Source organism: Sinocyclocheilus anshuiensis, unplaced genomic scaffold (genome assembly GCF_001515605.1).
Source record: "Sinocyclocheilus anshuiensis isolate Anshui unplaced genomic scaffold, SAMN03320099.WGS_v1.1 scaffold2067, whole genome shotgun sequence".
NCBI classification, from domain to species: domain Eukaryota; kingdom Metazoa; phylum Chordata; class Actinopteri; order Cypriniformes; family Cyprinidae; genus Sinocyclocheilus; species Sinocyclocheilus anshuiensis.
In genome coordinates, this window is record NW_015540844.1 from 401,762 (window position 1) to 417,100 (window position 15,339).

The window sequence follows — 15,339 nt, forward strand, 5'->3', positions numbered from 1 at the left end:
ATTCTATTGTACTTCCTAGCTTGTAAATTTTTTTTTTCGAATCAATAATAAACATAAACAACGTATTAGTTACATTACATTCTGTTTGTCACAGAACGGACATTTGTCTTTGACACTGGTGACATGAATACATCCACATTAATAGCCTACTTAAAAACACATCACACATTAACAACACAAACATAAAATTAAACTAATTTAAAACAATTAAGACTACCCCCATCATTCCTTAATTGAATATAATTATGGCTTAAAAAAATTATGGCTATGGAGGAAATATCAAAAATATATTTTATATTTAAAATATAAAAAAATATAATTATGGCTTTTACCACGTAGTATTACAGCTATTGTTCTTAACACATAAACAACATAGTAACTGTTATTTATTTATTTTTATTATTTTTTTTAAATAAATAAAAACAAGAATTGCATATGCATCCCCCATTTTTATATTATAGACTTTATCGGACATTATATTTTATTTTATCCAGATGTCAGCCCATTTACAATCATACCCGCTGCCCTTATTAAAATGTACAATTCTATAAATAAAAACATCAGGTTCAAATTATTGTCAGATTTTTATTTTGTCGTCTTGTGCATGATGGAACGATTAACTTCTTTACGAAGTGTATTAATTTTGGGGGGGGGAAACTTTAATATTATTACATTTTGTATAGGTATATTTAAATAAATAAACATTGCGAATAAATGATGTTTTATTAAACTAGGATTTGTGACACGCCTCCCCCGTCTGATGAATGAAATGGAACAGGCCGCTGATGCCACGCCCCCTCCGCTCTCTCCTGTTGAGGTTGTTATTGTTTATGTCAGTCAGAAACGCTAGATAGAGGAAGTGACAAAAACACGCGAACGAACCTGTCGAGTTTTCCCGAAAGCGACTACTGTTAGCCCGCAGCTTTTCAGGGACGTTATGAGATATAGGAGTATTGCCCCGAAACATATGTTAACACAGGGGGTAATAAACTCATGGAGCTGCGCAGCGGCACACAGGGGAGAATAACGCGCCTCCGGCGGGGCTGCAAGCGAGCCGAGCCGCCCAACGCCAACGTGAGGCGGGATGCCAGTAAAGTTCTGCGGCCGCTGCCCGTGGAGACCAACGATGAGGAGGAGGAGCTCATGGAGGAAGGAGACTGTTTCTCCACAGGCTTCCACAAGCATGACAGTCTCCATCCCGCGATGTTCTTCAAGACGCCCAGGTATAGCTTGATCCGGGAGGTGGGTCGCGGGAGCTACGGTGTGGTGTACGAGGCCATCGCCCGCAGGTCCGGAGCCCGTGTGGCCGTGAAGAAGCTCCGCTGCGACGCACCCGAGAAAGTGGAACTGGCGCTGGCCGAGTTCTGGGCCCTGGCTAGCCTGGAGAAGAAGCACGAGAATGTGGTGCAGCTGGAGGAGTGCGTGCTGCAAAGAAACGGGATGGCCCAGAAAATGAGCCACGGGAACAAACGAAACAAGCAGTATTTGAGATTAGTGGAAACTTCTCTGAAAGGTAAGTTAAGTTGAACAACCACATGGCTGACAGCACATGCTGGAACTGTTTGAAAGCATTTGCACTGAATGCATAATTCATAATGTGACTGATACTGGTTGATATCTGATTTACTTTCCTCTGAGTGGATTGTTTTGTGTTGTTGTAGCCTACATATGCATTCTGAGCTGCATAAAAGCAATGCAACTTTGTAAACATGTGACATTCCACACTGCATGTGTAGTATTGTGCATCTTAAATGCATGTCAATAAACGTGCACCAAGTAGGAAGAGAAGGCATACTGTGCGTGAGGGAACATCATGTTCCAGCACCCATCATGCATTAACCCCTTCACTCCCATATGGGCCAGTTTGGATGTTCACCTCTGCTGATCTACTTTGATGATTGTATGCAATTTTCAAAGCACGAGTCACTTTTTCCAATGGTTTTCTAGTTGATGTAATAATGCGGTAATTTTCATGTCATTTGTAGGCCTGTTGTAAAAATCAGATTAGATTAAACTGTACTGTCATTCAGCAGAATACAAGCACTAATGTAGACATTTACAGTTTTAGCTCATTGGGTGTTTTAGACATTTAGACATTTTCATTAGTTGTATTGCTTTTAAAGGCCTGGAAATCCAAATTTGTCCTGATATTTGCATGCACATGTGAACCCTGAATATAGTTTTGACATTAATTATTTAAACATCCTGCACTCTGACATGCTGTACTCAATCTAAAATGCATTTGAATGGGATTTTTGAATATGTTTATAATTTTTGAAATGGCGTTTGGTGTGTTGCGTGTTTGTGGTGTCGTGTGAGGGCTGTATTTGTGGTTGTGCTCAGCAGTAGCAGGATCTATTTTATGCTGACTGCTGTTATGTAAGTGTCACCATTTAGTGGCCTCGTCCACAATGGAAATAATCCTCACATTACAGGCTTGTTTAGAAATGATTTAAATATAAATGATTTTGCTGATGCATTTTGAGTCAACTTCTGCAAATATATTTTTTTATGTGTTTGGGAATTATTGACATATGTTTGTCTGACTAGGCCAGATTTTTGTGTTTGTGTGATCAGTAGTTCAGTTTGGCTAATAAACGCATTTACGGAGCTTAATTTATAACAAGAATTCCCACATTTTTTTTTTTCAGCCAGATCCCTTTGACCTAAAATATTTATTCTTGATCACTGTGTGCAATTTTCAAAATTTGAGTCACTTTTCCATTTTTTTCTAGTGGATTATTAATATACTGTCAGAGTTGATGTACTTTTGCACACATTTACAGGATAAAGATTCATTTTTAAATCATTGCAATCACCAAAAAAGGAACGATTTCTGCCTCATTAAATGTTTTAGGGTGGTGCATAACTTTAAAAAAAAAAAATGTAAATGAGAAAATTCTGTGTTTTTCCATGATTTTTCGAGTCCTGGAAATTTTTACATTGTTAAAATTCCCCAATATTTCCATGGTCATGGGAACCCTGAATATAGTTTTAACATGAAGTGTTGAATTTTTAAAAATATTTTATTTTTAAGATTTTATATTTATTACAGAACAAACAGATCCAAGTATTTAATAATTCTTAATTGTTTTATTTTGATTGCTTGTATTTATTTATTAGTCATTCATTCATTAATTCATTTACCTTTCTCCAACTTACAAACCCTGCAGTTAGTGCTGGGCGGTATGACCAAAAATTTATATCACGATATTTTTCAAAATTATACCGGTTTCACGGTACATGACGGTATTTTTTTTTTCATGCATGACCGGGTGTTAACCATATTTTTTAACATGAAGTGTTGAATTTTTTAAAATATTTTATTTTTAAGATTTTATATTTATTACAGAACAAACAGATCCAAGTATTTAATACTTCTTAATTGTTTTATTTTGATTGCTTGTATTTATTTATTAGTCATTCATTCATTAATTCATTTACCTTTCTCCAACTTACAAACCCTGCAGTTAGTGCTGGGCGGTATGACCAAAAATTTATATCACGGTATTTTTCAAAATTATACCGGTTTCACGGTACATGACGGTATTTTTTTTTTCATGCATGACCGGGTGTTAACCATATTTTCTACTGATTGAGAGAGGAAATACTGCAGTATATTGACTTAGAATGCCCTATTTTACTGTCATGATGAGTGAATATTGTCAAAAAATGCCACACTAAATAGTGACTAAACACGTCCCCTTCTAATACAAGTTAACCAGGAGTCACTCTCATTTATAATCGCAGCATCGTCTAATAAAATCAACATGCATCTACACTAAAGAGTAGGGCTGCACGATAAATCGCATGCGATATTTAATGCGCATCTTGTCAGAAAGCCGGTTCTGTAATCAGCGGTAAATCTCCATCAACTGCGGGCTTTCACATCGAGCAGCATTTACTACAGAGACTTTGTTCACTGACGAGCTGCGCAAAAAATCGCGCGAATATGAACGTGGTTTTGCGCAGCTCGTCAGTGAACAACGGCTCTGTGTAGTTAATGCTGTCGCGTTCCGAACGTTGTTTAAGCGACATACACCGGTATCGCAGTATTTAAAAAATTAATATTATAACTAAAATAAACACCGGTATTCGGTATAAACCGGTATACCGCCCAGCACTACCTGCAGTTCTCTGGGGCTTTTTGTCAATTGCAATTTTTCCAGTGGATTTTTAATTTTTGTTTCAAATGTAAATGGCTGCAAATGTCATGATGTTTAATAATCTCAGTTTGGGAGATACAGCTTCATGACCTACATTTGTTTTTTTAGGATTATGGGAGACAGTCATTCCCAAGTGTTTAGCAGTTCTTACAGTATTTGTATGGGTCACAGTCCACCTGTTCTCCATGCATTTCCCAACCCTTGTTTCCTGAAGTTAAGCTGTGTTATTTATCACAGAACGCTGGCAGATTAGCGCTTACGCTCATACAGTGTTCTTTGGATGGCCTCCAAGCGTGCTGCTCAGTGGAAATCTGCTCAGCTAAAGTCTGATTGGTATTTTGCTAGCCTGTCTGAGTCAGCTAAACCAACACTTTAGTTCTAAGGCTTGGCATATGAAGAGTAAAGCCGCTGTAGTTTGAACAGGACTGGCTTTAATCAAACACAACCATGTCTGTTTGTTAATGAGACCGAAACAGCGGCTTATCAGTTAGAGACCAGCGACATTCAATAAAGAGCCATTTCTCCTGACTCAGCACAAATAACTCAATGAAGCACATGAGTAGATTATGGAGTTGCTTTGGTTTGCCAACGGTGGTTTACAGTTACCTCAAATGCTAGTTCTAACCAGGGTTATTAGCGTTAATTAAAACTAAACCCATGAAAAAAACATTACTTGAAATAAACTGCAATAAAATAAAAAATAAACGTATTTTATTTTAACTAGTTGCCAAGGCAACATTTCTAATTTTTATTTAGTTTAACTTGATGTACTAAAATAACTAAAACTGAAACGGAAATAAAAATGAATAAAAATTACATATACATTTAAAATGTAAAAATTTAAAATGAATAAAAATATTAAAAACGCACAACAAAATGACTAAAACTTCATATAGATAGGAAAAAATAGAAAATAAATCAAATAAAAATAAATTCAAAATATTAATAAAGTTATAAATAAAAAATATAAAATATAGTTAATAAAATTATAATATATTATCTCAATGATACTGTAATAGCACTGTTGTTCTCCGATATGTTTTTAAAAATATATTTAAGTTGGGTGTTTACATTTGAAAAAGGCCAAGAGTACCAACAAATAAAAAGATTAGATGCTGTTAGATGCTATCTATCATTGACTTTAACCACATTTCTGATCTTCTTTTAAATGATTAATCAGTGTATGTTATTACAAAGAAAACATTGTCTTTGTAATCTTTGCTCCAACTGGAAACTGCTTTCCATTCTGACTGACATAATACATAATTTGACTGATAATGATCAGAAATGTTTCTTGATCAGCATATTAGAATGATCACGTGACACTGAAGACTGGAGTAATGATGCTGAAAATTCATCTTTGCATCACAGAAATAAATTACATTTTACAATATATTCAAATAAAAAACAGTGATTTTAAATTTGAATAATATTTCACAATATTACTGATTTTGCTGTATTTTTAAGTAAATAAATGCAGCCTTGGTGAGCACAAGAGTCTTCTTTCAAAAATGCATGCTAACCGCATTCTACTATCTTTCCAGGTGAGCGTATCTTGGGCTACCCAGAGGAACCGTGTTATCTTTGGTTTGTTATGGAGTTCTGCGACGGCGGCGACCTCAACCAGTACATCCTCTCCCGGCGGCCTGACCCGCGGACCAACCGTATATTCATGAAGCAGATGACCAGCGCTGTGGCCTTCCTCCATAAGAACAACATCGTCCACCGAGACCTCAAACCAGACAACATTCTCATCTCGCAGAAATCCGGCAGTCCGGTGATCAAGGTCTCCGACTTCGGCCTCAGCAAGGTTTGCGCGGGGCTCAGCTGCATGGAGAACGAAGGAGACAACCAGGTTAACAAAAACATGGTGAACATTAACAAATTCTGGCTGTCGTCAGCATGCGGCTCTGACTTCTACATGGCGCCGGAGGTGTGGGAGGGCCACTACACTGCCAAGGCGGACATTTTTGCGCTCGGCATCATCATTTGGGCCATGATCGAACGGATCACGTTCATCGATGCCGAGTCCAAGCGAGAGCTCCTCGGCACATATGTTCGCCAGGGGACCGAGATCGTTCCGGTGGGCGAGGCCTTGCTGGAGAACCCGAAGATGGTCCTGAACATCCCACAGAAGACCCGGAGCATCATGTCTGAAGGCATCAAGCGGCTTCTGCAGGACATGTTGGCAGTCAACCCGCAGGACCGACCTGACGCGTCTCAGTTGGAGGTTAGAATGGACCAAGTCACATGTGCGGCGTAAGCCAACCCGATTGGCCGAAGCAAGCACGTAACTTTTTCAGGTGGGTTGCAGTTTTTTGGTGTCGTTTTAGATGTTGCATTCACTGTTTTTGTTCGCCTCAGATCAAAATATTCAAGAGCAAAAGAGTGCAGTTTAAATCCCATAATGCACAAAAACAAGACCTGTTGGGTTGTTAAAAATGTTTTAAAGGGGTCATATGATGCGATTTCAAGTTTTCCTTTCTATTTGAAGTGTTTCAAGTTGTTCGTGAATAGATAAGATCCCTAAAGTTGCAAAGACTAAAGTCTCAAACCCAAAGACATATTCTTTATTAAAGTTAAGACTCGTCCACGCCCCCCTAAAACGGCTCGTTTTAACACGCCCCACATGTCTACATCACGATGTGGGAAGATTTGCATAACGCCGCCCAAATGTTCACGCAAAGAAAGAAAAAATAATGTTCTTTTTAGCAGCATCATATGACCCCTTTAAGCGTATACAACTCCCATATTTTTGTAGTTTCGACCAAAACCCAATAGGGTCAATCTGTGTCAAATCAACCAAATTTCAGAAATTTCCATATTAAAAAAATAGTATTTTTTCTGAAGAAAGACAAGCATGAATAGTAATTAAAAGCCCAAATATTCAGTGTCGTAGATGTATATTTACTAGAGTAATCCACTATTTTGTAGAGGGGCGTCAAAAAATTTCAGATGTGGAGCCAAATTACACTGGGGGAAAATGACTTTATAAAGATGGCAGCATCATTATTTTATTTTTACACAGAGATTGGTAGGTTTATTAGTAAAATCTGTTGACTTTAGTCATCTTTGTTGCATTATATGCCAAGGGTGACCCTTCAAATATGGGAAAAAGCACTTTTTTTCCTCCAAAGTTTGCATTGCTGTAACTCAAGAAGTATTAGAGATCTCTTAATGTCTTTTTAGATTTTGATTTTTAATGAGCTTTTCTTTTGCTATCTTCATATTTACGGCCCTATATGGTTCAATTCCAGAGATATTGAGATCTCAATATGGCTCCAAGAGTAAATTGTTAAATTCTACACTTTTTCAGTGGTCAAACACCAAATGTGGCTCAGAATCAGAATCAGAATCAGAATGAGCTTTATTGCCAGGTATGTTTACACATACGAGGAATCACTTTGCATACAGCTGATACTTTTTGAATTGAAAGAACAAATAACATTGAAACTAGAAAATGTATTCCGGTTCTCTCTATCAAAACAATTGCCCAGAAAAATAGGTTTACAAAAGTACGTCATCTCTTCAGCACACCATCGGCAGCCTTTACAGTATGTAAGTGATAGTTAGGTAAATTTACTTATGTGTTAAAGTACTCTAAGGTGCCAAATTGATTTTAATCCAAGCTAGGCCGATCTTGAGTTTGCTTATTCATGAATTTCTCATCTGTCCTGCTGCTTTGTATTTCTCTAATCAAACCCATGTATTTGGCCTCAGGGACTGCAGGTACCCTGCGAGACTACCATGCCCTACCCATCACACAACTCGCAGGCCTGTTTGCTTTTCTGACGCCACACCCTGAGCTCCATGAGTGATCTGATTAACAAGATCCGACACCGTTTTAGCAGCAGAATGCACTCAGCCAGAGGCAATAACGGCAGAGTTTAATACACGACGTACTCCTAACCAGGTGCTTCATGTTACATCAGATTATTGCATTCTTTTATGGATTTTTCATCGGATGAGATTCAACTCAAAAGGCCACAGGAAATTAAATGCGTTTTAGAAGCTGTTTTATAGCACAATTTTAATCAAAACCCGCTGGATTGGTGTCCCGAGGCGAGAACATTCATAAACAATGACTCGCTCAGACTAGCACGCATCTCCAGCGAAATGCAATGACGACGGCTTATTTGGTGTCAGATCGGTTGAGGGTTGTGTGCATGCACGTGTACTCCTTTCAGCGAGCATATAGAGAAGTTATGCAACACACCAGGGCCCAAACCCTCCTTCCTCTCCCAGACGACCTGAATGGAAGCAGCCATCCGTCAAAGCAAGCAGGCTGGGAGTGAGCCGCGAGTCTGGCTGGTGTTTTAGGGGGGTAAAAGGGGGTATTTTTGCTTATTGACACCCCGAGTTCTTTCCGTTCTCTTTTAGTCCGACTTTTAGACTGGGACAAGGAGATTATTTCAGCTGGGCACAGAAGCCCCCCGTCCGCCCTCCCTAACCCCATACGCCCCTGTTCGGCAGCCTGTGAGACACTGAGGTGTCTTTGGTCTCACGTTCAGAACATTTTGTTCTTTGCCTGCCAGCCTGCATGTGTCTCAATCGCTACTGCGGATATAGTGCATATAATGTGTGTAGTGCTGGGTACGTTACTCACATCAGAGGATCATAAATGTTCTGAATCCAAATTTTAAATATAGCTGTAATGATATTGCTTCTCCTTTTTTAATTAAAAACTGCACATTTTCAGTAATTCACACCTCGAGAATGAAAAGTACACGTTATAAATAAGAGTATGCAAATTATGTTCCTTATCAATGATAGTGTTTTAGAATTTTATTTATTTTATTTTATTCATTTTTAACTGTAATTTGTAATGTTGTTTATATTTGTTTGTTTATTTATTTTTAGTGTTATTTTCAATACTTTTATTTTTAGTATTTTTACATACTATTTAATAGCTTTTTTTTAATTCACACTTTCAGTAATTCACACTACAATAATGTAATTTATATGTAATGTGTAGTGATGTTTTATAATGTTTCGTAATTTTATATAATTATTTTATTTATGTATTTATTTGTAATTTTATTATCTTTATTATTTTATTTATTTATTGTATTTTATGTAATGTTATTATTCTTGATACTTTTTATTTTAAATATTTTATTTATAATGTTTTAGAATATTTCATACATTTTAATTGACTTATTTAATATTTCATTTGTTTAGTGCTGTTTAATGTTTTTATTTATTGTATTTAATTTGTTGTTGTTGTTGTTGTTGTTATTTAATTTAATTGTGTAAATGCAATATATTTACATTTAAATGTATTATTTTTAATACCACATTTATTTGCTAGGTTTGTTATTTGTATTGTAAGATAACAATTTTGCTGAATCAGTTATATTTGAATCATAGCTATCTCTCTTTAATTTATTCAGATGTAGGGCTGTCAATCGATTAAACACTTTAATCAATTAAATAATATGCTAACCCTTTAATTTATTTATTGTATTTAATTTGTTGTTGTTGTTGTTGTTGTTTAATTTAATTGTGTAAATGCAATTTATTTACATTTAAATGTATTATTTTTAATACCACATTTATTTGCTAGGTTTGCTGAATCAGTTATATTTGAATCATAGCTATCTCTCTTTAATTTATTCAGATGTAGGGCTGTCAATCGATTAAACACTTTAATCAATTAAATAATATGCTAACCCTTTAATCAAAATTAATTGTCTATATATCAATATTTACTAAGAAAAGCTTAAAATGAAGCTAATTCAAATACATTATTGTGGCACGAAAATCATTGAATAGATAAAGTGGTTTTATACAGCAAATCAGTATATTGTAATTAAAGTCCACAAATGATCTTTGTTACTTGTTATAATTATTACACAGTAACACAAACCCGTCTAATGGTGTCTGTGTTGTTTCTGTGATTCTCGTCATTAGTGCGTGGGTCATTGAGTTCACAGCAGCTGGGATATACAGTAGAGTGTGTTCCTCGTGCTGCCTGTGGGCACATGTCTGTTCAACACTGCAGCTTCTGTGCTGGCATACACCAAACTAAATGTAAGAAATGCATTAGAATGCACCAATATTAGTCAGATTTTTCACATCATTTGTAAGTTAACACAGCATTTGTCTCTTTTCGGATCACATAGCTTGCACAAAACTACCATTGTTTATGTCCGTTGTGGAGATTCGGGCTCCTTCGGGAAAGCTAGGGCTGGTTTTGGCGTGTTTTCCAGGATTTGTAAGTTAACACAGCATTTGTCTCTTCGGATCACATAGCTTGCACAAAACTACCATTGTTTATGTGCGTTGTGGAGATTCGGGCTCCTTCGGGAAAGCTAGGGCTGGTTTTGGCGTGTTTTCCAGGATTGTTGGTTGGGGAGGTTTTGCCGGAGCAAGTGTTTATAGGCTGTTATGTAAGCAGGAATAACATTTAGCTGATAATTGGGCTAAAAACATGCTTTTTTCCAGTTATTTAGCACATTTTTCCAATCAGAGGCTGCTTTTTTTATTGTTAAGCTTAAACTGTTTCTGAAAAGTTGTTTTTAATCTATCAGATGAAGTTCATGTATAACATTTTGTAGTAAAGAAAAAAAAAACCTTTGCAGACTGTTAAATTATAAGCTAAATGTAAAACAATTTTTCGAAGTTGTAATTAAAGCAAATTACATTTGACAAAAAAAACCATTATTTCAGTCTTTCTACTTAATATTTTTGCATTTATTTATTTATTTAATTTTATTATTTTGATTATGTTTATTTATTAAATATTTTTCATGTATTTATCATTATTATTATTAATCATTTATGGCAAATTGTATTATTTTTAAAACTATTTAAGAACTATGTAAAATACACACTTTCTGTAGTTCACACCACAATGTGATGTAACGTGTAACATTATATTAATTATATTCAGTCATAATGATCAGTAATGATGTTTTATAATTTTATACAATTATTTTATTCATTTACTTTCTAATAGTAAATTATACTTGTTAATAATTTATTTATTAGTTCAGTTATTTATATTTAATTGTATTATTTTTAATATCTTTTGTTTATTTTTCACATTAAACATTAAATTAAATAAAAAATGAAATTGAAATTAAATTAAACATGAAATTAGGTAGATTAGAAAGACTTTTGTAAAGTATACTTTTTTTTTTTTTTTTTTTTTTTTTTGCAGTGTAGCAATTTCTGTGTGAAAATTGTTTCCAACTAAATCCTACACCATTTTATTTCAGTGTGTCTCAATAACAGGCTAAAGGCGTCTATTTATCTGATTTTGTTTATGTAGTCCTTCTGTGAGAAATATCACTGTAAAGTACATTTGATCAGGGCAAACTCAGAAAAACAATCAGATCACACCTCCATCAGCACCTCGCTGTTATTGTGTTCAGGTCAGATCGCAGCTGTGATCATTATCAATAACCAGCTGACGCGCGTTTAAACATGTCGATGTGTAAACGATGAGTGTGGCTCTGTCTAGTGTGTTTATTTTTCTCTATTAACCTGTCACGCACTGAGTCACTGAATTATTGTGTTTTCAAATAAGTTATTCATGATGCTTTCTAAATATAACTATTGCATTTGTATAGTTCTGGTCTGTCTCGCACGCAGCTGAGCATGCATGCCTTTCAACGTATGCTTGAGCGTGGATCATATAAGAAGTTGAAATTATGAGATAGAAAAGTCGTAACTATGACATAAAAAGTCAAAATTTTGAGATAAAAAAGATCTTAAAAATCAAAATTGAGATACTAAGGGATAATTACGACCTTTTTGAAAATTGTGACTTTAAAGGTAAAATTATGACATTAAAAAAGACAAAATTATGACGTAAATCTAAATTATGAGATGCTAATTTATAATTACAACCTAAAAATTCATAATTATGACAGAAAGAAATGATAAAAATTATGAGATATAAAAGTCATAATTAAGATAAGTAGCGATTATGGGATATAAAAGTCAATTTTGACACAAATTAAAATTATGAGATTAAAACAATAATTATGACATAAAAAGTTACAATTATGAGATAAATGAGACAACAAGTCATAATTATGACATAAAAAGTCAAGTTAATGAGATATTAAGTGATAATTACAACCTAAAAAAAAAACATTGTGACTTAAAAGGTAAAATTATGAGATGAAAAAAGTCAAAATTATGGCATAAATTTGAATTATGAGATACTAAGTAATAATTACAACCTAAAAAGTCATAATTATGACAAAAAGTAGAAATTATGAGATGTAAATGTCATAATTAAGACAAGTAACAATTATGAGACATAAAAGTCATAATTATGAGAAATAAAAAATTTGAATCTAAAAAGTCAAAATTATAACACGTCAAAATATAAGATGGACTTTTTGTCATAAGAATGACTAAAAGTTAAAATTATGACATAAAAAGTCATAGTAATTACGACCTAAAACGTAATAATTAAGATAAGTAGCAATTATGGGATATAAAAGTCCATTTTGACACAAGTTAAAATTATGAGATTAAAACAATAATAATTATGGCATAAAAAGTTACAATTATGAGGCAAATGAGACAAAAAGTAATAATTATGACATAAAAAGTCAAGTTAATGAGATTTTAAGTGATAATTACAACTTTAAAAAATGACTTAAAGGTAAAATCATGAGATAAAGTCAAAATTATGGCATAAATTTGAATTATGAGATACTATGCAATAATTACAACCTAAAAAGTAATAATTTTGACTTAAACAAAGATTATGACATAAAAAGATAAAATTATGATATTCTAAGTAATAATTATAATAACGTCAAATAATTATAAGTCAAAATTATATTACATTAAAGAGTTTCCATAATTATGACAAAAAGTAGCAATTATGAGACATAAAAGTCATAATTATGAGAAATAAAAAATTATCATCTAAAAAGTTAAAATTATAAACGTCAAAATATAAGATGGACTTTTTGTCATAAAGTTAAAATTATGACATAAAAATTCATATAGTAATTACGACCTAAAAAGTAATAATTTTGACTTAAACAAAGATTATGACATAAAAAGATGAAATTATGATATTCTAAGTAATAATTATAATAACGTCAAATAATTATAAGTCAAAATTATATTACATTAAAGAGTTTCTACTTTTTATGTCATAATTTTGACTTTTTGTTTTAGAATTATGACTTAGCATGTCATGATTTAATTTTTAGGATTTTGATTTATCAAAGCGTGATTTTTTTTGAAGTGTTGGAAAAGATCTTCTATAGGGAATGGCTGTGTATGGCTGAGTAACTGTTTCTCTTGTTGTGCTCTCTCTACAGGTTTGCAGACCGATGGAAATGAAAAAGGGACAGCGGATCCTGGAACTGTGAATTGCGTTTTGTGACCGCTTCCAAAAAGCAGAAGTGAAATCAAATGACTTGACATCTATATTTAAAACCCCTCACAAGGAAATGCTATGCAGGTTATTTCTACTCCGGTGCGTCGGATTCCTCATGCAAGTCTTCCAAACGGACCATGCGTTTTTCCTGCTCAAATCTCAGCAGCAAGGATTTCACGTCCCTCTCGTTCTCTGCTGAGACTGTGCTGTTGTTTTGGGCCAGATTTAGACACATGTCCTCAAACAAACATATCCGGTCTGCACCTCTGTGAAAACTACCTACCGCCCCATTCGTCTGCAAGGGGTATACCAGACAGTATAGATGTAAATAGTTCAATGCAGCACTAGGATCGATCGAATGTTGTTGAATGCTCTAGAATATATTTACAGGACAACAGAGAAGGAAGTTATTATAAAGTTCACGACCATGAAGACGTACTGTGAATGGTATAATGTGAATGACTGGGTACATAGTGGCCTGTCTTTCCTGTAGGTCTGAATGTTTCTGACCCAAACTATAGCACTTCTTTAAAAAAATAGTAATAAATCACCTTTGTGCCTTATTTTTAGAAAGTGTTTGGATTGGTTCTCGTTATTATTTAAATTTTTTCTTCTTCTTTTTTAAATTTTGTTTTATTTGAAATGTCACCATTTTGGTTTAAAATTATAGTTCTATTAACAAAGCATTTGCAAAAAAAATAAAAATAATAATTATATATACTATATATATATATATATATTAGAATTTTATTTTAATTTGTTTTGACAGGATCCATTAATGCAGTTGCAAGTTTTGTCAAATAATTCAATTTTCTTTAATCCAAATGATCTATTCTTAGTCAAGATACAGGTCAGGTATAAACACAACGCAGACTATTTTTCGTACTAATACCATTGAACAGGAGATTATTTGATGTTCTATGCAGACTCGACTGTTGATGTAGTGTATGTAATTTGGTGAGGGATCAATGAACTTTTGTTTTTTCATCTGACAGACTTCACATTGACTCATTCACAAAATGTCTGATTTTCTATTGGCTCTTCTCATCAAAAAACGCTCTAAAAATGGACATTGTTTTCACATTGTCTGCAATGTTTTGGTTCCGTTGGAATGGAACGGTTTGAATTGCCTCATATTCCATACGGAATGTTGCATGATTCTGTTTCTGTGGGCACCGTTGAGTCACTGTAGCTTGAATCCACTTCACCCAAACACACTACCAGATACTTTAGAGATGTGCCAGATATCAGATCAAGACCTTTGTGAAAAAATTTAATATTTGGTTTAATTATAAGGACTGATGTTAAAGGAATAGTTCACCTCAAAATGAAAATTTGCTGATAATCTACTCACCCTCAGGTCATCCAAGATGTAGATGAGTTTATTTCTTCATCAGATTTGGAGAAATTACATCAGTGTCTCAGCAATGGATGCTCTGCAGTGAATGGGTGCCGTCAGAATGAGAGTCCAAACAGCTGATAAAAACATCACAATAATCCAAACTCGTCTACATCTCGGATGGCCTGAGGGTGAGCACATTTCCAGCAAATTTTCATTTTGAGGTGAACTGACATCAATGTAAGGTCACAATAAGCAGCTAGTCGATATTTTTCCTGTGATCTGGAAGTTTGTACCAGGTAAAGCCAGTGAGAAATAGCTTTTCTTCTGTTAGTTAGAAGTTATTTCTATTCAGTGTTTTGGTTTACACACTCCATGTTTCTACCTCACTTTTCCTCGCACATTTAGTTCAGTCTTTTGCTCGTTGCATATTTTCAGTGGCAGTACTTTTATTCGTAACGTACTAAACGTCTCGG

The 15,339-nt window shown here is 34.3% G+C and overlaps 1 protein-coding gene across 1 annotated transcript; it reads left to right on the plus strand.

Moving 5' to 3' along the window:
- Positions 1-816: 816 nt before the first annotated feature.
- stk35 (serine/threonine kinase 35) lies at positions 817-14,129 on the plus strand. Its single transcript, XM_016484971.1, has 3 exons — positions 817-1,513; positions 5,711-6,469; positions 13,466-14,129. The coding sequence occupies exons 1-2, from the start codon at positions 994-996 to the stop codon at positions 6,427-6,429; spliced, it is 1,239 nt and encodes a 412-aa protein (XP_016340457.1). The 5' UTR covers positions 817-993; the 3' UTR covers positions 6,430-6,469; positions 13,466-14,129.
- The last annotated feature ends 1,210 nt before the right edge of the window (positions 14,130-15,339 follow it).